The sequence below is a fragment of the Monodon monoceros genome, unplaced genomic scaffold (genome assembly GCF_005190385.1).
Source record: "Monodon monoceros isolate NGI ecotype Baffin Bay Population unplaced genomic scaffold, NGI_Narwhal_1 Super_Scaffold_2, whole genome shotgun sequence".
NCBI lineage: Eukaryota > Metazoa > Chordata > Mammalia > Artiodactyla > Monodontidae > Monodon > Monodon monoceros.
The window spans coordinates 73,372,646-73,400,338 of NW_021703776.1; the positions used below are offsets into that span (position 1 = coordinate 73,372,646).

Here is a 27,693-nt window from a genome sequence, read left to right on the forward strand (position 1 = left end):
GAAAGGTCACTTATCCTTGTAAAGCCGAAAGGTAAATTACATGACCAACTTCCTGTTAGGAAGGCCCCTCTCAAGACACTGTAAAGGAGCTGGAGAGACTGGAGATGAAGAGATCACAGCAGGGCCTACACGAGTCCAGACAGCCCATGATGAGGGCTCCCCAAGGGACATTTAAAAAAATAGCCTTCCCTTTGTTTACATGTTCATTTATAAGGGAGTAAAATCTAGAGTTTTATCAATCATTTGAATTCATTATCTTAGGAAGATGGAGCAATAAACACAAATGTCAGGTGATGTTAGTGGATTGAGAGGAGGAACAAGAGATGCAGCCTAAACACGGGAGCCCAGGCATGCATCCTCATGGAGCTGTTTGGTGGAAGTAAACATGAATATGGTCATCAATAGGGTTACCATATAATTGGCTAAACTGGGACACTTTTAAGAGTAAAAAGGGGCACTGTTAATGCTTACACTGGGATGATGGGCATAAACAAGGACTGTACTGGGCCAACTGGGTTATCAAGGAGATGCCCTGTAAAACCGTGGGCATCCTGGATAAGACCTTCCTGAATGGACTCAGGACATGGTTAGGTGGGCTAGAGAGAAGATTTTGGAATCTCTATAGATTATATTCTGGAGACCAAAAAGATCATTCAAGGGGGAAAGTAGAGAGCGAAAGGAGGAAAAGGGTCAAAACCAGACCCATGAAAGGCGTTAGTGGAAAACACCAGAAAGTGTATGTCTTGGGTGAGGGGTGGAGCAAAACTCTGGTTGGCCAAGTTTATGTGAGAATCCTTTAGGATTCTGTGAGTCATTGCTGTTCAAATTAAGCAAGGATGCAATACTCTGCACTGAACACTCTGGAATGAGAGTTTTAAAAAGTAGCCTTCCCTTTATCTACACACAGTCTGACCTTTTCGAAAATAATTTTTTAAAAAATTAAGGGGTAAAAATTATCATGCAGAATCAAAAGCACAGATTTCTATTTATCATCTAGTCCCAAAGACTTGGTCCAACATCACAGGTTATCCTGTCTTTGTCTTCTCCTAGCCAGGTACCCAACTCTGTGACAAGGAAGACATTTAGGGACTCCTATCATTTTTTTTCTCTTTGCAGCCATGACCTAGGGAGAGGAAATCTAAATCCTGGGGCTTCTTGTGGGCCTCTGTGCTTAAGACACATACCACATCCAGACTATCCAGTCAGGTGGATGCTGGAGGATGGGAGGGAATGCCTGACACTCGCCTGGCTAAGAGGTAAAAATGCATCCATCAGTCCACAGTTCCTACACACTGTGAGGATGGCGTAAAGATGGCAACAAGAAGGCCACTGCCTGACCAGAGGACTGTGGGACTGCCTAGAGATGACCTCTAGGATGGTGGAAATAAATGTCTGGAAGACAGGTAAAAAGCCAGGTGTGAGATCTGGGTTTGGGAAGAGTTACTGTAGGAGCCACAGTTAAAGTTGAAAGACTGGATAAACTCTTAAAAATAGGACTAGGCAGGGGCTTCCCTGGTGGCGCAGTGGTTGAGAGTCCACCTGCCGATGCAGGGGATGTGGGTTCGTGCCCTGGTCCGGGAGGATCCCACATGCCGCAGAGCGGCTGGGCCCGTGAGCCGTGGCCGCTGAGCCTGCGCGTCCGGAGCCTGTGCTCCGCAACGGGAGAGGCCACAACAGTGAGAGGCCTGCGTACCGCAAAAAGAAAAAAAAAAATAGGACTAGGCAGCTAGGAAGGAGCATGAGAGTTGCTGAGGGTTAAAAAACGAAAGAGAAAAACCAGAAAAACAAAGAGAAAGCCTGGTCATCAAATTCAGAAGGGAAGCGAGGAAGGAGCAGTGTTCTAGAAGCTGAGGAGGAGTCTGCATTAGAGTCAACATGTTAAGCAACCCAGAAAGGCTGAGTAAGAGCATGAGTGACAGGAAGCCACTGGCTTGGGCAATACATAAGCTAGAATTATCATCTACTCAAAACACATAATCCGCCAAATAAAGAATCTGTTTGAACGAGAGCTTCAACAGCTAGCTGCTCAAATCCAGACACTCTCCCTAATCTACTTCTGCAGCAGGAACTTGACAGGTCAGAGTTCTCATGACAGAACACAGAGTTTCACTAAGAAACTCTTCTATCCACTCACCCTAAGTGATGAAAACAAGTTTATCCTCAGTGATGAGTTCAACTTCGGAGCAGTCACAGACCAGCTTTAGAGAGAGCTACTCTTGTTACCAAACACTAAATGGTGATTTGCATAAATTGCTTAAACATTGGGAAAAAGACCAAGAACTAAGTGGAAAAAGGACTGATTTGGGAATCTGGTCTTCTATGAATTGACCTTGGGGAATCAGTTACACTATTTCCCAAAACTTAATTTTTTCATCTGCAAGGCAAGGCAGCTGGACTAGATGAGCTATGTGTCTTCAAGCTCTGAAATCCCACTTTTTTTTACATTGAAAAACACATGGAAACTGAAGTCATCTTCTTGGATAACAACGGTACTACTACCTTATACGGATTGGACACATATATGCTATTGCAAAGAGAAAAAAAACATACACCTTTTAAGCTCTACTTGTGGTCAGTGTAGAATCTCTTCACCCACACAATGATTAACTCAGAACTGTCATTTATTTTTTCAGAAAACTGGTCTTAGCAACTTAGTTGTGAATGGATTACCTCTATGGAGTCAGCCAGGATATAAACACTGTATTAGGCAAAGGATGAAAAATATTTTCCAATACCCATGACTGACTAGGAAGGCAGGCCGCACAAGTAATGAAACCAGGCATTCTGGGCTTCATTTCCAACTTCTATCTATTAATCCCTCCAGGGTTTAAATATCCTAACCATAAAATGAAGAGGTTAGCCTGGAAGATGACATATCTACTCCAGGGCAAAAAAAAAAATTTATTATTTTATTATTTTTCTTTGCAGTGTGTGGATGTTGTCAGTCACGTTCACTTTCTAAAATCTCTCTCTTCTTGTTCAAAATTTATCTTAAGCTTCTTAACATAAGAAGAGAATACAGAGAGAGTCATATTACATGTGAGAAAGAAATCCTATTTCCCTTTACTCAATGATGACAGAGCATCCACGCTGCCAGGGGCCTGGGAAGCCATGAAGACGCCATCCTCGGCTATAAAAACACCAGGACTTATGAGGAGTTCATAATGAAGGAGTTGAGTGGCAACACAAGCCCCCCACCCTGCAGGGTAACTCACCCTGGAGAGTGGGCTCCTCTCTCTGCCTAGCATCAGAGGGTCAGTGGCTGAACATTCTAGATCAGTGATGCTCAGGTTTTGTTTTGCCTTTTTTTTTCTTGCCTTCAGGTTGAGTGCATGAACAACCTACCGCTGTCAGTAACCTCTTGCATTATCCTCAGATTTTCTTGAAGGGGGAAGTCAGTTGAGAACTACCTCTCCCATGTACCTTTCCTCCATCAAATGAGATTCACTGTCTTAGATTAACTATGCATTTTCAAATTTAAGCTTTCATATTTTCCATCTTTGTCTTACAAACACTTTTATGTCAAATATCATTGCCTTCCATTCAAACCAATATATATATATATCAAGTTCACAGAATTTCTGTAGGTTTTTTCTTTTAAGGATAAAATAGGAGTAAACTACTACTAGCAAGCAATACCTCCACGTTGAACTGAATCATGCCTTTTTCTCACTAAAAAAAAACCCCAAAGTCCAAAATGAACAGCTTCTGCTCTAGATCATAACAACAGGAAGTTACCCAACCAAGAGCTCCAAATGCACATTTCTAGCTATTTCCAGATATCTCCATCTGGTTGAACATATCCCAGAATTAAATTCAGCATGCTTAAATCCACATTCTATCTTCTTTTTTTTTTTTAATTTTATTTATTTATTTATTTTTGGCTGCGTTGGGTCTTCGTTTCTGTGCGTGGGCTTTCTCTAGTTGCGGCGAGCGGGGGCCACTCTTCATCGCAGTGCGCGGGCCTCTCACTGTCGCGGCCTCTCTTGTTGTGGAGCAGAAGCTCCAGACACGCAGGCTCAGTAGCTGTGGCTCACGGGGCTAGTTGCTCTGCGGCATGTGGGATCTTCCCAGACCAGGGCTCAAACCCATGTCCCCTGCATTGGCAGGCAGATTCTCAACCACTGTGCCACCAGGGAAGCCCCACGTTCTATCTTGATCACAATGACGCCTCTTCTTTTCTCTTTCTGAGAATGTCACTATGATCCTTCTATTTAGCTCGCTCATTGCCTGTATCTAATCTGTCTTCAATTCTTGGACATTTGTACTCTGTGATCTTAGTATTTCGACCACTCCCATCATCTTTCACCTAGTCTCTCCCCTGCCACCAATGTTTTCATAATCCCCAGTCTTCTAAATGTTATTGCTAAGTCAATCAATCTAAACTACAGAGCTGATTCTTTTGCTCCTTTGTACAAAACCTTTCAATGGTTTTACTCTGACTAGTAAATAAAGCTCAAACTTCTTAATACATCACTGAAGGCCGGTGCCATACTGTGAAACTTCTCACTACTCTTCATTAGCTCAGTTGGAGCTGTTACCCACCTCCCTACTTCTGGTCTGTTCCTACTGCTCCCTCCATCTGAACTATTCTCCAGTGATGGGTGACAAATTTAACCCACACTGCAAGGCCAAAATCGTTTCCATCTCCTCCAGAATGAGCCATTCCTGAGCCTAATATTCCACAACTCTGCTCTCTGAAATACGTGCACTCTCTCTTCCAAAAAGTAAAAATTTGCATTTTTGTACTGTTCCAACCATGTGTCTATTACCCTTGTTTTAAACTTTTTGAACTTCTCTTATCCTACACTTGTCTTGTATCTTGCACCCTTGCCACTGAACTAGGAGTTAACTAATCGCATAAATGATTCCTGCAAATGTTAGCTTACACAATGCCTTGCACTCAGGAGCTTCCTGATAGATTTTCATTGTTAAAGCAATATTATTGCTCAAGTGATTTAAATAGAAAAAGAAGCATGAATGGATGGCTTACTATTTCATGTTTTTCCTTAATAATCAGAACCTTTCTCTCTTCTAACTGATGAGTGAAATCTAGAATGCCCTCTTATGTATCATTTGGTTCGTACTGGAAGCGGATCATCTCCTGCAATGGTACTGCTCAGTCCCCAATTATTCAGGTGAAACACACTCAGTCAATAGCAGACAACTTCGCCACTCATCAAATTACAACTGTGTAACGAGGCCAGCTGCTACCAGACACACCTTAAAACCTTTTGAAGCAGCAATATGGGCAGCAGTCCAGCCTTTGCTGTTGGCGTGGTTGATGAGGTCTGCAGGAACAACAGGCTTGGATGTGCCCTCACGACTCTCTTCTCCTCCGTCCAAGTCAAAGACGCCCGACTCGGGCTCCTCGTGCAACGAGTTTCCACGAGCTGGGGCCCTATGGTACATGAGAAGCTTGAGGCTGTCCACATTACCAGTGTCCACAGCTGCATGAACTGGTGTCCAGCCATCCTGAAAATAAAACGACCGGGGGAAAGGGTTGATTACAACATCAATGTTGAGAACTGTGTTATTTAAAGTTCACCTCTACATGTTCTTGGCCATGGACCACTGAGCTGGGAAAATCAGGCTTCCGATCCTGAATATCATAGATGAGCTAAGTTCTCAGACCATTGTCAATTAGTGTATTTTCCATTGCTATGACTCGTGTTTGCTATTTGGTAAGAATTTCCTCTTAACAGTTGCCATTTGGAGTGAACAGGTACTGCCCAGGATGGTAACTAAGCATTATATATGGTAAAACAAAATCTCAATTTAATATTATGAAAGAGAATGAACTTTAGCATGAAGATTTTTTAAAATTTATATGCAAATATAAAGTTACCAGTACTGTACTAAATGAATGCTGTTATAAGCCAGTTTTACTTACAGGGAAGAGTCCTAATTCTAGTTATCTTAAAATTTTATGCCACTAATTTCAGAAGGAAAGATTCTAGATAACAGGGAAAAGGCAGACATAAAGGAAAAACAAAGTCAAGTAACTTCATGAGATACCTATCAGCCTCTATGGAGCTCTCCGTGACTGCAGCTGGATATTGATAAATGCAAGCTTAGAAAATGCTCCAACTAAAACGCTTGGGCCCATTCTCTAGAACATATTATACTTCGAAGCCTCAACCGTCCACTTAGCTGGTTGCTAAAGCAGACTCACAACTCTTTCCTAGCACAGTGGTTCTCCAAGTGTGGTCCCCTGACCAGCAGCATAAGCACCACCTGTGAACTTGTTAGAAATGTAAATTGTTGAGCCTCATCCCAGACCTACTGAATCAGAAACCTCAAGGTTTGGGCCCCGCAATCCGTTTTAACAGCCCTCTGGGCAACTCTGCTGCACTAAAGTTTGACAAACACTATTCTAGGGGAAATCCTGATCCCCTCTGTAGTCTCTCATTTTTATATAAAGATAGGTCTGCCTTCTACTCAGGTATCCACCTTCATTAGATTTTTAAGACTTTCATAAAAGAATTGAGAATTATTTCGGTGATACGTATTTTGGCTTCATTTTATTTTCCCTTTGGCCTATTTTTTTCATTTGGTATTTCATACTGCTACACTAAATATTTTTTCAGTGAGTTACGGTACACTTTAAAAAAAATAACGGGGTAGAAGACAGGGAGAAGAACAAACAATAAATGGTAACCATCTACATTTAGACCGAGTCATCTGATCATTTGCTAAAGCTCTCAGTGAATGATGTGGCTTTTTCTCTGGTTCTGTACTTCATATCAAGGGAATCGACTTGGCTAACAGCAGACCATGGCTGGGCAGTAGCTGGAATACCATATAGTCCTCTGGTGTACCCCAGGCAGATAAAGTGTTTCATGGCTTGTTCTTTGTTGGGCTGTAGATACCTTTACATGGGTATCAGCCTTAATTAGGCAACAGAGTGTAAGTGCTCTTGACCTTCCTTAATTTATATTACAAAGGCCATGCAGTTACTTCTGAAAAACTTAAAATCTTTCATTCTCCTTTGATTTCTTATTAAAAGTCATGAGAAATAATTATTCCCTTAACATCCTTTATCAATTATGCTATTTATCTCTGTACTTTGGAGCCTCTGTACTTCTAACGATTTCATTCAGCTTATCAACAACTAGCTTGAGAGCATGGATTTCTGTGTTCTCTAACTTATAGGATGTGACTTTTTATGTTGAACTACTTATTTTTCATTCAGATAATGATGTAAAATTCATTCCTTTTTCATATGTAAGGCAGAATTTTATAATGAATGTGTAATACCACAGATTTCTTAAATATATAAAACAACATGAATCTGGACTATTTTCTCAGATTTTCAAAAAATAAATAGAAAGGAAATTAAAGAAAAAAAGCCCTTGCAATAGGACTCAATGGAAAATGTCTATACCTATCTCTGGTTATACCACTGTTTGTTATATCTGCTTATATCTCTGGTTATACCATTGTTTGTTTTCTTCTGAGAAATTAAGAAAATCCAAAATCTAAGAGTGACCTTAAAGTAGGTAATGCACCTTTTTATCCTAGAAAATTTTAAGGGTGTTTCCTATGAAATGGATGCACAGTATAGTCAATTCTCTATTAACAGAAGAGATCCAAGGTTCAGATAACCTTTGGAGATTAAGATGTCTACACTTGTCTTTCATCAGGAATATCCTGGAGGGTGGTGATTATTACACTTTTTACATTCTGGGAAGCTGCAAAAAAAAAAAAAAAAATCCTGATCCTAGTGAAGAGTGGGCTCCGTTAAACCCACCAGTCCTTAGATGGGCCCCCACTGGAGAAACGCATGCCAGTGTACGAAGGCTGATTTCTTGGTCCTTAAATCTATCATGATAGGTTGATGAAGACCAGTTTAGGAAGCTGAATTGATAAGTTTGTTTCAAATGCATTTCTGTGTGGCTGAGCCAGAAGTATTATCCAAGGACTCTTCTGTGGATCGGACTCCAAATTTCTTCAGTTTCTAAGTCCCTGACTTCACCTGTGCGCCCTGTACAGGAGGTACCAGAACTGTGTGGGACGCAGTCAACAGCTACCTCAGCCTGTTAGGCTTCATAGTGGGTTTCCACACACAGTGCTTCAAGTTCTGACTCAAATTAGACAATGACCTTGAACTCTGTGAGGTGTTGCATAATCTTAGCAACAATAAACGTCAGTCCTGGGAAGAACAGTGAGCACAAATAACCTTCCTCTAAGTACTGGCAATGGGCACTGTCTTGCCACAAACTCCCTCCTGTTTACACATACCACAAATGAGCACTACTGTGGATAGTGACGACGACCTCGAGGACAGCTGACCTTTGTCCATTGCTTACAATTCCCAGGCACTACACCAACTACCTTTAAAAAGAAAGGCTAATGAACAAGCTTCTAATAATCAAATGCTCAAAGAAATAAGACAATGTCCTTACCCAATATCCTCAAAGCAAAACAAAACAAAGCAACTGTATTTTGAGCTGTAGAGTTTGGAGACATATTGTAAATTATAGGACAAAACCCAACATACAGGTACTCACTCTGGTTTTTACACTTCGGTCAGTTCCAGCTTCCAACAAGAGTTTAATACATTCTTTATTTCCATTTTTACAGGCCAGGTATAGAGGTGTCTGTCCTCCATCAGCAGCATGATTAATATTAGCATCATATGCAATTAATAATTCTACACACCTAAATGCAAGATTATGATTAATTACATACAAACTGCGTTTGATTTCTGAAGTACCACCTGACCAAGATATTAAATAGAGAAAATAATGCTAGAGCAATTCTGCATCTTTATTTACATGAATTATTAAACATATGTATCAATTATTCCTGGTCTTATTACATAGATACTGTTTTTAACAAGCCTGGAAGATGTATTTTAACTACTCCCATGAAAATTTAAAATAGCAGCTTTGATCAAGTGTGAATACGTGGTTTATGACAGTTCTCTGCAACCAAACTGTGAAAGTAGTCCTTGGAAAATGTTTAACTGTGCTTGACATATATATTATTTGTGGTTCAAAATAGTTTGAACCTTGAAAAAAGTCAGGCTGCTGAGTCATTCTGAGATTTCCACTTGAGAAAATAATTAAAAATAGCACAGACAGCAGGGCACCATTTGCCTCCACTATAAAAGGCAGTACGGAGACAGAAAAGGGCCATCTTGGGGAGAAAAGACAGCAGAGGCTGTCCTGTCTCCTGAAGTGGGGCTAGTTTATGAGGAAAAAGACACAGCTAAGCAGAAACACATTGCCCTGAGAATCAAGAAGGAAAGCAATGAGGTAAATTCAAGACTTCACAGCACTTAGGAACTAACTTCAGTTTGCAAAATTAGATGAGAATAAACTTAAAAAAGAGTGATAAATCATCAAATTAAGAAGGAACTCACATCTTTGTTTCTTTGCTCACATGCATGTTTTTTTCTTGGCTTCCCTTGGCAACATTTGGTTTGTTTATGCATATTTTTAAAATAAGTTACATACTAATGTGTATCTAATACACATTTAAATTAATAAAGCCCCTGCATTTCATTCACCAGGGTTCTCCCTTTTTGCAAAACCATCCATGCCTCTGTTCCCATGACTGTTAAACTATCCAAGCAAGTGGCCCTACAGATTGCCTGCTGGCAGTAAAGGTAAAAGTGTAGCTCAGAAGAAGAATCTCTCTTGGAGGACTTAGGATACATGCAAAAAGTAGCAGCAAAATCAGTAGCTCTGATCCTCAACAATAAACTGAGGGTGATGAGACAAGTTAGACACACAGAAAAAAAAAAAAAATACTGTACTTTATGGATGCATTTTGAATTTTTAAAAATTTACCTTTAGGACTAGTAACATTAGTGTAAAATGTAAAACCCGTACTTCAAGAATTCTGAGATTTGTTAAAGGAAACATTTCTATCGGGATGGTAAAATAAAAAAGTTGAACACAGCTTTCATTCTCCAGAGCCTGCCATTTCATCACAGGCAAATAGAGCAATTTAGCTATATTCTATTTTATTATTAAAATATTACTTGATTTTAGAAAGTTATATCTATAGTCAACTGACTTATTAAGCTACTGAAGAAATCACTGCTAAACTTACGTATATTTTACTTGATAGGCTCTTTTTGGTTTTGTGCTGTAATTTCTTTCAGTATGTAAGCTCTGCTTCAATTTTTTTTTTTAATGATAAAACAAAGTGAATAATTGGGATTTAATACTGAATAAACTGCCAGTAGGAAGCTATAAGAGTATTACAATTAATATAATTCTATGTTTTACGTTTAATGCCATCGCACCTAAAAAAGGTTTTTAGGTTGCAGTGGTGGAAAATAGTGAACAGCAAAGTGTTTAACAATCCGTTATATAACCACATACACAGTCAGCTGACCTTATCTGCAGGTTTCACATCTGCGGATTCAACCAACCCCAGATGGAAAATACTTAGAAAAAATCCTAGGAAGTTCCAAACAGCAAAACTTGAATTTACCACATGCTCGCAGCTATTTACATAGCATTTACATTGTATTACGTATTATAAGTAACCTAAAGATGGTTTAAAGTATACGGGAGGACATGCGTGGGTTATATGCAAATACGGCACTATTTTATATAACGGACTTAGAGCATGCTCGATTTTGGTATCTGTAGGAGGTCCTGGAACCAATCCCCCATAGACAGGAGGGATGACTTTATGTTGATATGCTAAAAATAATCTTCTTCGGAAGCAAGTTCACTCACATGAGGTTTGGAAACAGGATATTCCTCTTCTTCATTTCCCTCATATACAAACATCTATTATTAAGAAAAGCAAATTTAGGAAACTTTCACAAGCCTCTTAGATAGCCTCATCCACCAGAGGGCAGAGAGTAGAAGCAAGAAGAACTACAGTCCTGCAGCCTGTGGAACAAAAACCACATTCACAGAAAGACAGACAAAATGAAAAGGCAGAGGGCTACGTACCAGATGAAGGAACAAGATAAAACACCAGAAAAACAACTAAATGAAGTGGAGATAGGCAACCATCCAGAAAAAGAATTCAGAATAATGATAGCAAAAATGATCTAGTACCTCGGAAAAAGAATAGAGGCAAAATCGAGAAGATGCAAGAAATGCTTAAAAAAGACCTAGAAGAATTAAAGAACAAACTAACAGAGATGAACGATACAATAACTGAAATGAAAACTACACTAGAAGGAATCAATAGCAGAATAACTGAGGCAGAAGAATGGATAAGTGACCTGGAAGACAGAATGGTGAAATTCACTGCTATGGAACAGAAAAAAGAAAAAAGAATGAAAAGAAATGAAGACAGCCTAAGAGACCTCTGGGACAACATTAAACGCAACAACATTCACTATATAGGGGTCCCAGAAGGAGAAGAGAGCGAGAAAGGACCAGAGAAGATATCTGAAGAGACTATAGTTGAAAATCTCCCTAACATGGGAAAGCAAATAGCCACCCAAGTCCAGTAAGCGCAGAGAGTCCCATACAGGATAAACCCAGGGAGAAACACACCAAGACACATAGTAATCAAATTGGCAAAAATTAAAGACAAAGAAAAATTATTAAAAGCAGCAAGGGAAAAACGACAAAAAACATACAAGGGAACTCCCATAAGGTTAACAGCTGATTTCTCAGCAGAAACTCTACAAGCCAGAATGGAGTGGCATGATATACTTAAAGTGATGAAAGGGAAGACACTACAACCAAGATTACTCTACCTGGCAAGGATCTCATTCAGATTCGATGGAGAAATCAAAAGCTTTACAGGCAAGCAAAAGCTAAGAGAATTCAGCACCACCAACCAGCTCTACAACAAATGCTAAAGGAACTTCTCTAAGTGGGAAACACAAGAGAAGAAGAGGACCTACAAAAACAAACCCAGAACAATAAAAAAAATGGTCACAGGAACATACATATCGATAATTACCTGAAACATGAATGGATTAAATGCTCCAACCAAAAGACACAGGCTTGCTGAATGGATACAAAAAGAAGACCAATATATATGCTGTCTACAAGAGATCCACTTCAGACCTAGGGACACATACAGACTGAAAGTGAGGGGATGGAAAAAGATATTCCAGGCAAATGGAAATCAAAAGAAAGCTGGAGTAGCTATACTCATATCAGATAAAATAGACTATAAAATAAAGAATGTTACAAGAGACAAGGAAGGACACTACATAATGATCAAGGGATCAATCCAAGAAGAAAATACAACAATTATAAATATATATGCACCCAACATAGCAGCACCTCAATACATAAGGCAACTGCTAAAAGCTATAAAAGAGGAAATCAACAGTAACACAATAATAGTGGGGGACTTTAACACCTCACTTACACCAATGGACAGATAATCCAAAATGAAAATAAATGAGGAAACAGAAGCTTTAAATGACAAAATAGACCACATAGATTTAATTGATATTTATAGAACATTCCATCCAAAAACAGCAGATTACACTTTCTTCTTCAAGTGCGCACGGAACATTCTCCAGGATAGATCACATCCTAGGTCACAAAGCAAGCCTCAGTAAATTTAAGAACATTGAAATCATATCAAGCATCTTTTCTGACCACAACGCTATGAGATTAGAAATGAATTACAGGGAAAAAAACATAAAAAACACAGACACATGGAGGCTAGCTACTAAATAACCAAGAGATCACTGAAGAAATCAAAGAGGAAATCAGAAAATACCTAGAGACAAATGACAATGAAAACACGACAATTGAAAACCCATGGATGCAGCAAAAGCAGTTCTAAGAGGGAAGTTTATAGTTATACAAGCCTACCTCAAAAAACAAGAAAAATCTCAAATAAACAATCTAACCTTACACCTGAAGGAACTAGAGAAAGAAGAACAAACAAAACCCAAAGTTAGCAGAGGGAAAGAAATCATAAAGATCAGAGCAGAAATAAATGAAATAGAAACAAAGAAAACAATAGCAAAGATCAACAAAACTAAAAGCTGGTTCTTTGAAAAGATAAACAAAATTGATAAACCATTAGTCAGACTCATCAAGAAAAAGAGGAAGAGGACTCAAATCAATAAAATCAGAAATGAAAACGGAGAAGTTACAACAGACACTGCAGAAATATAAAGCATCCTAAGGGACTACTACAAGCAACTGTATGCCAATAAAATGGACAACCTGGAAAAATGGACAAATTCTTCGAAAGGTATAACCTTCCAAGACTGAACCAGGAAGAAATAGAAAATATGAACAGACCAATCACAATAATGAAATTGAAACTGTGATTAAAAATCTTCCAACAAACAAAAGTCCAGGACAAGACGGCTTCACAGGTGAATTCTATCAAACATTTACAGAAGAGCTAACACTAATCCTTCTCAAACTCTTCCAAAAAATTGCAGAGGAAGGAACACTCCCAACCTCATTCTATGAGGCCACCATCACCCTGATACCAAAACCAGACAAAGATACTACAAAAAAAGAAAATTAGACACCAATATCACCGATGAATATAGATGCAAGAATCCTCAACAAAATACTAGAAAACAGAATCCAACAACACATTAATAGGATCATACACCATGATCAAGTGGGATTTATCCCAGGGATGCAAGGATTCTTCAATATATGCAAATCAATGTGATACACCATATTAACAAATTGAAGAACAAAAATCACATGATCATCTCAATAGATGCAGAAAAAGCTTCTGACAAAATTCAACACCCATTGATGATAAAAACTCTCCAGAGGGGCTTCCCTGGTGGCGCAGTGGTTGGGGGTCTGCCTGCTGACACAGGGGACACAGGTTCGTGCCCCGGTCCACATGCCATGGAGCAGCTGGGCCCGTGAGCCATGGACACTGAGCCTGCACGCCCGGGGTCTGTGCTCTGCAAGGGGAGAGCCCACAACAGTGAGAGGCCCGCATACCGCAAAAAAAAAAAAAAAAAAAAAAAAACTCTCCAGAAAGTGGGCATAGAGGGAACCTACCTCAAGGTTCCAACCAGGTTGATTCTTTATAGGAACCAACATATAAAGGCCATATATGACAAACCCACAGCAAACATCATTCTCAATGGTGAAAAACTGAAACCATTTCCTCTAAGATCAGGAACAAGACAAGGCTGTCCACTCTCACTACCATTATTCAACATAGTTTTGAAAGTCCTAGTCACAGAAATCAGAGAGGAAAATGAAATAAAAGGAATACAAATTGGAAAAGAAGTAAAACTGTCACTGTTTGCAGATGACATGATACTATACATAGAGAATCCTAAAAATGCCACCAGAAAACTACCAGAGCTAATTAATGAATTTGGTACAGTTGCAGGATACAAAATTAATGCACAGAAATCTTTTGCATTCGTATACACTAATGATGAAAAATCTGAAAGAGAAATTAAGGAAACACTCCCATTTACCACTGCAACAGAAAGAAAAAAATACCTAGGAACCTACCTTGGGAGACAAAAGATCTGTATGCAGAAAATTTTAAGACACTGATGAAAGAAATTAAAGATGATACCAACAGATGGAGAGATATACCATGTTCTTGGATTGAAAGAATCAATATTATGAAAATGACTATACTACCCAAAGTAATCTACACACTCAATGCAAACCCTATCAAATTTCAATGGCACTTTTTACAGCACTAGAACAAATAATCTTAAATAATCTTAAAATTTGTATGGAGACACAAAAGACCCCGAATAGCCAAAGCAGTCTTGAGGGAAAAAAACAGAGCTAGAGGAATCAGACTCCCTGACTTCAGACTATACTACAAAGCTACGGTAATGAAGACAATATGGTACTGGCACAAAAACAGAAATATAGATCAAAGGAACAAGATAGAAAGCCCAGAGATAAACCCAGGCACCTATGGTCAACTAATCTATGACAAAGGAGGCAAGGATATACAATGGAGAAAAGACAGTCTCTTCAATAAGTGATGCTGGGAAAACTGGACAGCTACATGTAAAAGAATGATATTAGAACACCCCCTAACACCATACACAAAATTAACTCAAAATGGATTAGAGACCTAAATGTAAGACCTCACACTATAAAACTCTTAGAGGAAAACATAGGAAGAACCCTCTGTGACATAAATCACAGCAAGATCATTTTTGACCCACCTCCTAGACAAATGGAAATAAAAACAAAAATAAACAAATGGGACCTAATGAAGCTTAAGAGCTTTTGCATAGCAAAGGAAACCATAAAGAAGACAAAAAGACAACCCTCAGAATGGGAGAAAATATTTGCAAACGAATCAACGGAGAAAGGATTAATCTCCAAAATATATAAACAGCTCATGTGGCTCAATATTAAAGAAAGAAACAACCCAATCCAAAAATGGGCAGAAGACCTAAACAGACATTTCTCTGAAGAAGACATACAGATGGCCAAGAAGCACATGAAAAGCTGCTCAACATCACTAATTATTAGAGAAATGCAAATCAAAACTACAATGAGGTATCACCTCACACCAGGTTAGAATGGGCATCATCAGAAAATCTACAAACAACAAATGCTGGAGAGGGAGTGGAGAAAACGGAACCCTCTTGCACTGTTGGTGGGAATGTATATTGATACAGCCACTATGGAGAACAGTATGGAGGTTCTTTAAAAAACTAAAAATAGAATTACCATATGATTCAGCAATCCCACTACTGGGCATATACCCAGAGAAAACCATAATTCAAAAAGACACATGCACCCCAATGTTCATTGCAGCACTATTTACAATAACCAGGTCATGGAAGCAACCTAAATGCCCATCAACAGACAAATGGATAAAGAAGATGTGGTACATATCTACAATGGAATATTACTCAGCCATAAAAAGGAACGAAATTGAGTCATTTGTTGAGATGTGGATGCATCTAGAGACTGTCATACAGAGTGAAGTAATTCAGAAAGAGAAAAACAAATATCGTATATTAACGCAGGTATGTGGAACCTAGAAAAATGGTACAGATGAGCCGGATTGCAGGGCAGAAGTTGAGACACAGGTGCAGAGAACAAACGTATGGACACCAAGCAAGGAAAGCGGTGGGGGGATGGGGGTGGCGGTGGGATGAATTAGGAGATTTGGATTGACAGGTATACACTGATGTGTATAAAATTGATAACTAATAAGAACCTGCTGTATAAAAAACAAACAACAAAAAAAAAGAAGAGCAAATTTAGGATCCTACTTTGCATTTAAATTCTCAAATATGTTTAGTTGAATTTATTTGCCAATGGATCTTAAGCACTAGTTTACACATTCAGCCAGAACTAAAATATGTGTGCAAATTATAAAGAGGCTCTTTTCATAGGAAAAAAAAAAGAAGAATTAAGAGCATCACTTACTTGAAATGTCCCTGAGCAGCTGCAGCACACAAGGGTGTGAAGCCATTTTTATCAGCAGCATTGACTTGGGCTTCTGCATTCAGCAGCAATCTCACGCAGTCTATGGATTTTAATAGAAAGCCATTTTAATTCCCCACTTAGAGTCATGATGAACCAAATCCTGTACGAGCTGTAGACAAACACTAACCCCAAGGGACCTCTCTCATGCACAGCTCATCTGACAATTTTTTTCAGGGCCGCTGTGAGACTCCACAGACTATTATAAAGGGAAAGCGGCCCCTTTCCCCCAGGATTGTAATACCCCAGAGTCACCACCTAAGACATGATTTCTTTCTCTTTTTTTTTTGGCGGGACGGGGGGAGAGGAGCTGCTGATGAGTGAAAGGACTGTCATATGTCAGAAAATGTTTTATCAGATCTTCCCATCAGTCAATCCCCAAAAATAATATTACTGGATGGAAAACAAAATCCATTCACCAAATTGATATACCATTCTCTGTATTTAAATAGTTAAATTCTTACTTTATGATGTTTAATTTAATCTTTAAAATGCTTTCATGTTGTAGTCATCTTATACTTAACTCCCTGAATGAAGATCAAGGAGAACCCACACAAAGTCATCAGACTCAGGCAAAAATAGCACCTAGACCTCACATTCCACATGTTATTAACTAGACTGAATTTCTTTAGAGAAAATTCCCACAGTACTTTTGAAGAAGTACTCCAAAATACTTTTAAAATAATGAGCTATCATCTTGTAGTTCACTAGAATCTTGCATGTAGTCCACTCGAACAGAGAGAAGCTCTGAAAACTTCCAAGGAAGCCACATTATGTGAATTATCCAAGGATCACATGGCTTACATATGCAATGCTATTTGACTTTTTGCTTGCCATCGAATCATCTCTTTATCTGCACTACTGTATGTTTTAGTATATTTGACTCTAAGGTTTGCTTTTCAAGGAACAAGATTAATTCCCCGACTTCATCGATAGGTCGTTTATAATTGTACAACCTCTCCGTTCTCTTAAAAAAATCCAAATAACTATAAATTGTTCCAACTACAGAACAATTTCAGACCCATGACCTTTCCTAACTACTCAAACTTTCCCTCACTGCAGCATGTGCTAAAGCCCTAAGGCTTTGCTTTCACAGACACCAGCTATTTCTAACAGACAAATTAGAGCTATTTTGTCCTGGCCAAAGCGATAACATATGGGGGGGCTTTATTTGAAAATGTGCTTTACAGTTACTAGACCCCAAATTTCTACAAACCGAATACATTTCATTGTGCATAAAACAGAGATAACTTTTTGCTATCTGCAGTAAAAGTTTAGATTATTACGGAACTGTCCAGTTTGGATTTTTAAAATGCTTATAAAATCTTTAAATCATGTAAAAAAGTTATTTATTCTACCTGAAAGGGAAAATTTGAAACCTAAATTCACCTTTTGCTCATAACAGTGGTTACAGGTGCTTTTGATTCTGCATCCTTTTGCAAGAGGGTGATACAGTGAGGTAAGATGGCACCATCTTACCTGTATGTCCATTCTTAGCAGCAGAATACAAGGCAGAATGGCCATCTTCACAGGAGTAATTTATGTCCAGTCCTTCTTCATTAAGCAGCATTGATAATAAAGTGACATTTCCCTGGGCAGCAGCTTGCTGAAGAAGGGTGGGCCTGCCAGCCAGGGGGGCAGGACCACCACTCATTAGCAAAGGGGTTAGGGAGGGTGACCAGCCTGTGGGTTAAAGTGACCCTAGTTAGAGAGTAGGAGCAAGGTCAAGAGACAGATATTACCCACTCCTTTCTGAATTACACACACACAGACACATGAACATGTACCCCTAGAGGATTACGTGGTTTCTAACATTATCAATCTGTTAATATTTACTTTAGCATAAATCTGTACTGTTATTTCAATCTTATATCTACTGCTAGTTAAATTAACATACATGGTGACAAATTATTTTTAGTCGTCAGTCTTGCACAGATAAGTGTTAAAGGGGTGATTGGTTTTAGGAAACTAAGAAAGCTGTCTCGATTTGAAAGTTCAAACTCCTCCTCAGGGTTTCAAAACAATTTGAATTTTAAAATTATGTATAGATTTGCTCAATATTGGGTATCAACTGATAGATATCTTTAGGTATAAGATAGAGATAATTCTAAAAAATAGAAATTTTCCTTTTTCTACAATGTTTCCAAGGTACTTAATATAAATTTTACATAAACCACTGAGATGGACCAAATACTGTCAAGGAATCTATTTACATTCCTTGAATTCCCTTATTTGGGAAGAAAAATAATGGGCAGCCAACTTCTATTCAGTATCAAGAGCTAATAGAAGCACAACATATACAGACTATACCAGCACAAATATTCAATACACAATTTTGAAGACTATGTCATCTGACCACCTTCACATTTTGTACCAAAAACTTTTCATCAGCCAACAAAACAGAACACTCTACCATATAGTTTTAACAAAAGTCGTTAAGAGTTATCATAGAGATTTCTCATCAGTATTTAGCAGCTTTAGAAGAGAATCTGTTAAGTGTGTGAAGTCGGTTGCATATAGCATGGAAAATTTTCTGAATTCTTCCTTGATCAAAAGGCTGTAAAAACAGTAAAGTAAAAATGTTTATTTAACATGACATATAGGTACTTAGTGTATTTTAGGCTTACATACAATTAACTTTCAAAATAAGTCATTTTTATTTCTTCCTTATGGAGCCCCAAAAACCTGAAAGTTGGTGTGTATATGGGGCATATGTGCACATATTCACTCCTGGGGTACACTTTCTACCTCTGTCTGGTAACATTCTCTGTAGTAAGATACAACAGTGGAGCTTTTATATTCCCTGCACCTTGGTAACAGGATAATATTCTAAGTACATGGGTGTTATATTAGTATGTAATAAACTCATAACTGAATCTTGAATTATTGGCCTTAAATTATTTCACTAAGTATTAAAAAAAAGTACATATCAAAGTATTTCTCAGTACTTTAAAGATTCTTTGGGGAAAAAAAACAAAGCAGTTTCTACAAATGAAACTGCTTATTAAAAACTGGATATTATATCTTCAGAATCAATTATTTGGGTCTCTGAGTAATTCATTGCTTTTACCCTATTAGACTGCAATAACATAAAATTCATTGCTCACAAAATTAAATATTTATCTAAACTTTACGATATTTTCCCATTGATATTCATTAGCTCTTCTTACAAAAGTAAGATTTTTTACTTAATACTTACAAGAAGACTCCTCTCTGATAACATTTTACCTTTTGTATTTTCTTAAAAACAAACAAAAAAACAAGCCCACAAAAATTAAATCAGTACTTATTAGAAATAGATGATAAACAGAGAAATTATAAACACCAAGGTATGAAACCTTGACTGCAAAGCAAACACAAAAGCAATTCAAACACATTGGCACTGTGGTGCTCTGTGGAATAGGAGGGACTGTGGCTCATGCTCAGTCAGTCTGTCTATCTGTCTCTCTCCCTTTCCTCCCTCCCGACCTTGACCCCAGTCCCCTTTCTGTCTCTCCCTCTGTCTGTCTCTCTCAATCCCTCTACCTCACCCCAGGGGTCTCAGTTCTTGACACCCTTTTAAGAATATCAACTGGTATATATTAAATGGTTTCCTATTCTTTTGGGTTTTGTTTTTTCTTTTTTTAAAACAATTCTAGACTTTGGGGGACAATTAAAATATAAATATATTTTAACTTTTTTAATGGAAATATTCCATTATGGAGATAATTTCCTGGGAAACTCCATTTCTAATGTTAAGCTATCTTAAGACAAAATATTTTATTCAAAAATTTTCTCAATCTCTAGACCACTCAAGAGTCTTACAGTTCTATTATACAAAACTCCAGAAGAATATATATCAATTTTATTTTCTTATTTTAAATACACTTAATAATCTTTTAAAAGTGAAAAATGCTTTATAAATACCAAGTATTCTTAAAGTTCAACTACATTTTTTTATCTCCACTATCATTTCAATTTTCTCCAGCACAGGCAAGCTTAAGTTATTATAATAAATCCTGCTATAAAGATGGGAAAAATAAAACTTCACCATGAGACTTTACTGTTCATTTGAAATTCCGGACAATGATAAAAGTGATAATATTTAGTTGACTAGTTAAGTAATGGTTAAGTAATGATAGAACAGACCTGCAGTCATACAGCTACTTTAATGATGTTAGAAAAAGGTCATTCAGCTTTGCAGTATCATGTGCAAACATTAGTAAAAGTGAGCATCTGGCAGAACGTGCAGTGATGAAGGGAACAGACAGAACATGCAATGGCAGAGGAGTGAAGAACAGCTTCTGGCATCAGCTTCAGAGTGTGGAGAAGGTTAATCTCATTCATAGCTCAGATCAATCTCGTTTTCTGACTTAGCCATTAAGCCAATTAAACATGGAGGAGAATTTTTTAAATATATGTTTACCTAAGGAAAAAAATCTGAACCAAATTAAATAAAATGTATCAAATAATAATTTTTTAAAAAAACAGAAACAACACTTGCAAGGGTATGGAAACTCAGTTGCCTGGGGTGATTTCTGGTTTAGGCTTCTGTTCACCTAACAATTAAAATGTGTTCATTTGACAAGGTCAGCAGCAGCAAGAAATTCTAATTTGTTTATAATTTTAAAGGTTATTTAAAAATTTAACATTTGGCTATAAAACTGCTAATCGAGTTAGAGTAATTTACAACACAATTCATTAAAGTGGTATCTTTCGTCATTGCAATTCTCCTCAGTGCTTTCATTTAACCATAATTGTTTATCATACATATAAACTGACATAGAAACAGATTTTTAGAGTTTGAAAGATCATGGGATCTAGATTTCCAAAGAGGGAGAGGTAGTGAGATGCTATTTGAAAAATTCAACAGGCAATTTTAATACATCTTTTTGGTTTGGAACTATTATTACTTTTTTGGTTCAGTGCTTTCATTTTTAGATGGAAAAACTAATAGCTCAGAGAGAATTTGCTCTTTAGGGTAATACATAGCAAGGAGCAGAAATGGACTAACGTTGTATTTTTATACTCAGTCCAGTGCTTTTTTTCATCACCGACATTGGAAAACACATCAACCAGGTATTTGACAGACATGCTCTGTCCCCATGTCCTGCTCTTACCAATCACAGTGACATTAGTGGCTATTTACAAGATGCATACCCTTCACTGAGCCTATGTTTTGGCGAGGCACATGCTCACCCAGGCACAGGTAGGTTAGGAAGGAGGATGGGGGGTGCTTCCTAGTTGCAGCGGGCACAGCAGCAAAAATAGGGGCATCTAAATGGAAAACAGGTGAAATCCTGTATCTCATTTGGAAAGTTTAGGTTGACCTACATCCACGGTTGAGTTATACACCCCAACTATGTAACTGCAATAACATTTCTATCCCCCAATAGAATGGATGTTCAGTAAATTCTTGCTGTTGACTAACAACTTCCACTGCCTCCATTTTCTCCTAATAGACTATATCTTATAATCAAACGACAAAAAAGCTTGTTACCGCACCAAATGCAATCCTGCAGTTCTAAGAATATTTTGGCCAAACTGCAAAATCAGAGAACAGAAAATGAGGAACCAGTTTCACGGATCTTCAGTGACTGCTATTTCTTTGGTTCCACTATTTATCCTCTTTTGTTCTCTAGACACAAGCAAAGGTGTTTTTTCAGAGAAGTTATGGTTCCTTTATCCAAAATCCCATTGTATCCTAGGCAGGGCATTTTAGTGAATAAGTAATGGACTAGGAATTCTCTGACTTTAAAGGTTAACTTAAAATCCTGCTGTCAAAAGTTCTTCAGTCACCGATCCTGATTTTAAGGCTTTTCCATGGGAAACAAAGGGCATTTGGAGCTGAACTCTGGAACACAGTAATGACCAAGGCAACTACTGGCAAATCACTGGGGTATAAAGCAAAGATGGATCTGTATTTTTTAAAAAACTGGCAAAATTCATATATCCCAGGAAGTGTTTTCTGTTTTATAGTCTATGCATTTATGTCAACAGCACTGCCATGTCCCCAAACATTTTTGGAACTTGTGTTTTGCAACTACCTTAAGTCCTTATAGCACATTCTCTGGTGCTCCTGAATGGTAGCAAAAATTCCTCCTTTGAGGGTGGATTTAACTTGTGGGAAACAGCTAACATCATTTTAGGCCATGAGAAAGGCCATCCAGCTCAGTAATACCATTTTAGATTAAAAAAAAAATATGGAATGCTCAATGCCTGGAAAGACATCCCAAAGCAATACCAGAGTCAATTCTAAAGCAAATTTTCAAAATGCTTTAAGCAACAGTAAATTGAAGCAGTAATAGCACCTTTTTGTTCATCACTCATGCTGCTCTAAGCTCAATACCATGCTCTTTGTACGTTATGATATTAAATCCTCCTAACAGCCACCCTCCCCAATATGAGCAGCATAAGCTCCATGTTAAGGATGAGAAAAGTTGCTCAGTTCAAGAAAAATCCCCCAAAACATACAGCTGTAAATGGCAGAGCCTAGATTCCAAGGCAGATCTGACTGACATCAAAGTCCATGCTGTTTCCAATTCCCAATTCTGCCCCTTAAAATATGAATCTAGCCTCTCAAAGAGCTTAATTTCAAGGAGACAGCTTATAATTGGATAAATAAGTCCCGTTATAATGCTCTCATTACCTGATAATTAGCAAGTACAGTACTACCTGTTTTTCTTATTCCCATGCTTCTCCCTAAATTTTAAATATAACACAGCTCAGATCTTCCTTTAATTCTTAAAGTTCTCTCTCATTAGAACGAACACTCTCTACTAACCACTAAGATCCTGGGGTAGAAGAGACCCTGCAAAGTTTCAACAGAACTATGACACCGTAACATTATTTTAGAGCCACATTTACTCAGTGAAAGATGAATGCCAATAAAAAGCAATGCTTCCTCTAGCACTATATAACGAAAGGGAAAAATCCAGTTCTTTATCGATTCTTTGTTCAAGAGTCCCAGATTCGGTGACTTCATAAACCACATCTGCAATGGAAACCTTCTCTAATATAGCCCACATGCTGTTATCCATCTGTGCTCAAGTGTTAGGAGATGACAGCTCTAAATAACTTCTGAAATAAACTAAACTTAGAACAGAGATTTACAAATATACACACTATTTTTGAGGTTAAGAAAAATAAACACCAAACTGATATTAAAACTTAGGATATACCAATTACAGAACACCTCTAATCAATTTGATAATCCAAGGTTGACTGTAGTGTCAATAACTACGTGAAAGCATTCTTTCAAATGTCATCTCAGAAGGGACAGAACTGACTGTCTGGCGATGGCTCACTAATACAGAAGTCTTCTGAGACGGATATTTAATAAGAAGGACACGCCCTTCCTCCCATGGAAATGCTTCAATCTCTCTAAATTAATGGTCTCCACGTGCTCCAAACCACTACGTTCAGGTTATTTTTAAAAGAAGACAACACTTAGCATAACAAAACCACAATTCATAGAGCAAGATGAATCACCATACCCCGGAGCCTTTAGAGAAAAACACAAAAAAAGAGAGGAAAGAAATAGGAAAAAAAAAAAAGTATCAAATTAAAAAAAACTTTTCAAGGCAATGTGAAGGAAACAAAGGCAAGTGAGAGGACAGGCCACATTCTTAAAGAAGGGTATAACATTCCAATCCCTTTACCTGATGCTGTTACCAGGAGGCTGTCTGAGGCACCTGCTCTACAGGATGAGGCACTAACAGGGTTTATGGAAGAGCGAAAGGCAATGGTGGTGGGAATGACAAGGGAACTTTCTGAACATGCAGGTTGGTTCAGTCCAGGGGTTTCAGCAGGCCAGGCACCCACCTGAGACGTGGCCAGGGCTGAAACGGCACAGCCTGCAGGTGCCACAGTTAAATCTATGGATGGTTTTGGTGGCAGCTGAGGGGAGGAAGACTTAAGGAGATTCTCCTCACTTATTACCCTGTTCCCTTGTGGCAAACTGGAAGGAGGCGAAGCCACAGTTTTGTTATCGACTTTGGCCCCTGCATTGGAGGCCCTGCTGCTATCCATGACAACCTTGAGTTGCGGGTGCGGTGGAGAAGGAGTGTGGGAGAGCCCTGGCTTTTTGGGAGGGATGGGAGGAGGGTTTCCTCTGTCAACTCGTGCGGCACCGGGAGTCTTTAAACTGGTCCGACCGACCGGGGGGTAGGTGCCAACGTCCCCCGTGGGGGGCACTCCAGGTCTCGGGGGCGCTCCCGCTGGAGGGCTCGTAAATCTTGACAGTGCTTGGGTCACAGTATTCCGAGCTAGCTGTTTGGCCACTAGGTTGTCACGACTTGTAGGAGATACATCTCTGGATGGAGGACTTTGGGTGGTGTTCCCGTTTTGGTCTGGGTCATTAGCGTTGCCCTGAAATCGAAACCGAGCCGCTTGGATTCGCGGGTTCAGGCCTGGATGCAGAGGCGCGTTGGCACATGGTGAATGTAAACTGTGAGGAGGTGGGGCGGGCATGTGCCCAGCGGCCGGGGCGGCGGTGCTGGGAAGCGGGGATGCGCTACTGGTTAAATCTGGTGTTGAGCCGCTGCTCGGTCCATTTTCCTCAATTCTGTTTGCGCTTGGAGGTGGGACAGTGGGCAGGGAGGAACCAGTCAAGTCACCGTGGGAAGCCTGCCTGTCGATACCTGGCCTGACCAAGTCGGCACTGGCACACGCATTCCCCTTCGCATTGGCGGAAGCTAGGGGGCTCCCCATGGCAGGCTTTACAGGCACGGTCAAAGGTGACTTCTTCACGGGGTCAGTGCTCTCTATCACTAAGTCTGTCTGGCATGCAACAGATCTTGTCATCCGTCCCTCTGTTCCCACAGATATAGAGACCAAACGTCTATCTTTTGTCTTCCGGGGGAGAGAGAGGCTGGGTTTGCTGTCGTTTCCCCTTTTCAGTTGCTCGATCATCTTCTTCATCTTGTCTATCTCCTCTTTGAGGTCAGTGGTGTGTGCTTCTTCTCGGTGCAGCTTGGCACGAAGCTGTTCCCGCTCTGTGTCAAACTCTGAGAGCTGTTTTTCCATCTGAGCTTCCATTTCTGTGCTTCTTCGTTTCTCAGCGGCGAGTTCCTCTTCTAACGCACTCGTCTTTTTCTTCTCCTCTTCCAGTTTGGCCATCACCTCTTCTAGCTTCTGGGCCTCCTCTAGGACTTTGCCTGAGAGCTGCTTGCACTCCTTGACCAGCATCAGGACCACGTGCTTGTTCTTGCCTCGCTCCTCCTCCAGGCGGGTGGCCAGCTTCTTGTGCTCTTGCTCAAGGGCTTGGAGCTGAAGCTTTTCCATCTCCAGCTGAAAGAAATGCACAGGACAGCCCTGATTAATAGGCAGAGGATTCTTTCAGCCAAAGAAGTGGAGAGATTTTTATTAATTTTGTAACAATTACATGGTTTGGGTTAAAGTGCCACATTTCTGAAATGTGTTGTGAGATGACAGATAATATTTTAGAGACTCATTAAAATAAGAAACTAGATGTAAACAGTTTTACAAAAAACATCTAAATTACAGCAACAGAAAAAAAATTTAATGTATTAAAGTTAACTGTAGAAAAGGAGAATAGTTACCTGATGCTTCAAAATCACAACACAGAGTTTAGCAAGGTCTGCTTTGTAAAAACAGAACTCTGTTAGGGAACTGATTTTTTTTTTTTTTAAGGTTAATGCCTTAAAATTACTCATCTTTGAGGCACTGTTTAATAAAAAGTGCTGAAAACAGAGGACTTCAGTTAATTTCTAAACTCCTATACTTGCTAATCATATTAGTTTTTTGTAAACTTCTTTGAGCTTATGATGGGTTGCTGTAAAAATCATGTAAAATCATATATGAAAGTTCTTTGTATTTCTAATAAGATATTTCTTATATATTAGTTCAATCAGTATCAGTGAACCCCAAGTCTGACCTCATCTCCTTCAATCCCACTTTGCCCACTTGGCTCCCATGACACTGGTCTCCCCAGTGTTTCTTGAACATCATCCTGCCTCAGCGCCTCTAATCTTGCTGCTCTCTCTGCCGAGAAATTCCACCACCACCCATCACAGAGGGCGCCTGCACTGAGGAGTCTGTGCACTGCACAAGGGTGACCGGCTGCAGGGGTGAGAGGGACCGAAATCCAGCTCTGCCTTCTCACCACGCGTCTGCCCAGGCCTGGGGTTGTATCTGTCTGGAAAGAAGGGTGCGTTTTCCTTTAGGAAAAAGGCTCTGTCTGCTCACTGAGCCACAGGTCCCTAGGATTTAGACTTTCCAAAGCAACATTTGCTTAACTGATCAACATAGAGAAGAAGCTTTTAAAAACTTTTAAACCTCCAGGTGGGGTTTTCTAATATGCACAAAAACACCCAACGGCACAAAAGCCTGGCTCTTTTTCTTCCTTCAGGACTCTGCTCAACTGTCACCTTCACAGCGAGGCTGCCCTCACCATCCTGTGGAAGACAACAGTCCTTCCCACCCTTGTACTTATCACTCTTTGGTTAGCACCTGCCTACCTCGACTACAACAGGACTCCACGAGGGCAGGGACTGTGTCTTCTTTGCTGCTGGGTCCCCAAGACCTAGAACAGTCTCTGGCACACAGTGGCGCTTAATAAACTACTGATTGAATGAATGAAATCAACACAGTTCACAAAGACATCAACCTTCCAAAGGCTGATGGACTTTTTGGATACGAAGGCCTTACAGGTGCACTATTCTAACACGTTCGCCCAGGTTTCCCACTTCTCTCCAGGAAACATCTGCCATGAGGTGCCTGTGAGGGATACATCCCAAGCTGGGCTGTAGTCGTCAGGCCGGTCCACACGCCTTACCTTCTCAACTAGAGAAACTTTCCCTTGGTGGTCCATAAAGGGCCTTACAGTTTAAGGTTAAAGTAGATCTACCTGATGAAAGACATGGAAAGGACTCCCGCAACCCCCAGATGTTAAACACAAATATACTCTCAAGAGAGACAGGGATTATTCAAGCCAGTTCCAAGTCATCAGTGACAGAGGAAGGAAACGCTCGCATGTGATCTATCAGTTGAGAACGTGCTCCTGTTCCTCACCATGAAATCCATTCCCCTCAGTCATGCACGAGACCAAAAGCAGAGAACGGCTCACTGCCCAGCCAGCAGTCAGAGGTATTACTCATTTACTTGGGGATTCTTCCTGCTTTGAAGAAGTCGCCGAATAGCAATGCAATGGGTCCTATAAAGAGGTGATCAGGAATACAGATAATTCCCCAAGAATAATTAGAGACAACTATCCATACACATACACTCTACTCTACTATATGAAAGAGTAGTGACTCACTTCCCACCCACCTCCTCGCCACAGCCCCTGAAAACCACCATTCTACTTCTGTCTCTGAGTCTGACC

General features: G+C 39.4%; 1 protein-coding gene across 3 annotated transcripts in view; it reads right to left on the reverse strand.

The window, feature by feature from the left end:
• The window catches only part of CTTNBP2 (cortactin binding protein 2), a 158,946-nt gene that overhangs the window by 57,683 nt on the left and 73,570 nt on the right, over positions 1-27,693 (reverse strand). For 2 of the 3 annotated variants that reach the window (XM_029233780.1, XM_029233781.1), the window contains 5 exons: positions 24,008-25,637; positions 17,847-18,050; positions 16,311-16,410; positions 8,514-8,664; positions 5,224-5,475 (listed from right to left, as the gene is read on the reverse strand). In XM_029233780.1, the coding sequence (XP_029089613.1) occupies positions 5,224-5,475; positions 8,514-8,664; positions 16,311-16,410; positions 17,847-18,050; positions 24,008-25,637 (2,337 nt within the window). Of the gene's footprint in view, positions 1-5,223; positions 5,476-8,513; positions 8,665-16,310; positions 16,411-17,846; positions 18,051-24,007; positions 25,638-27,693 lie in introns of those variants that run through there. The other variant, XM_029233782.1, reaches the window with a different exon arrangement.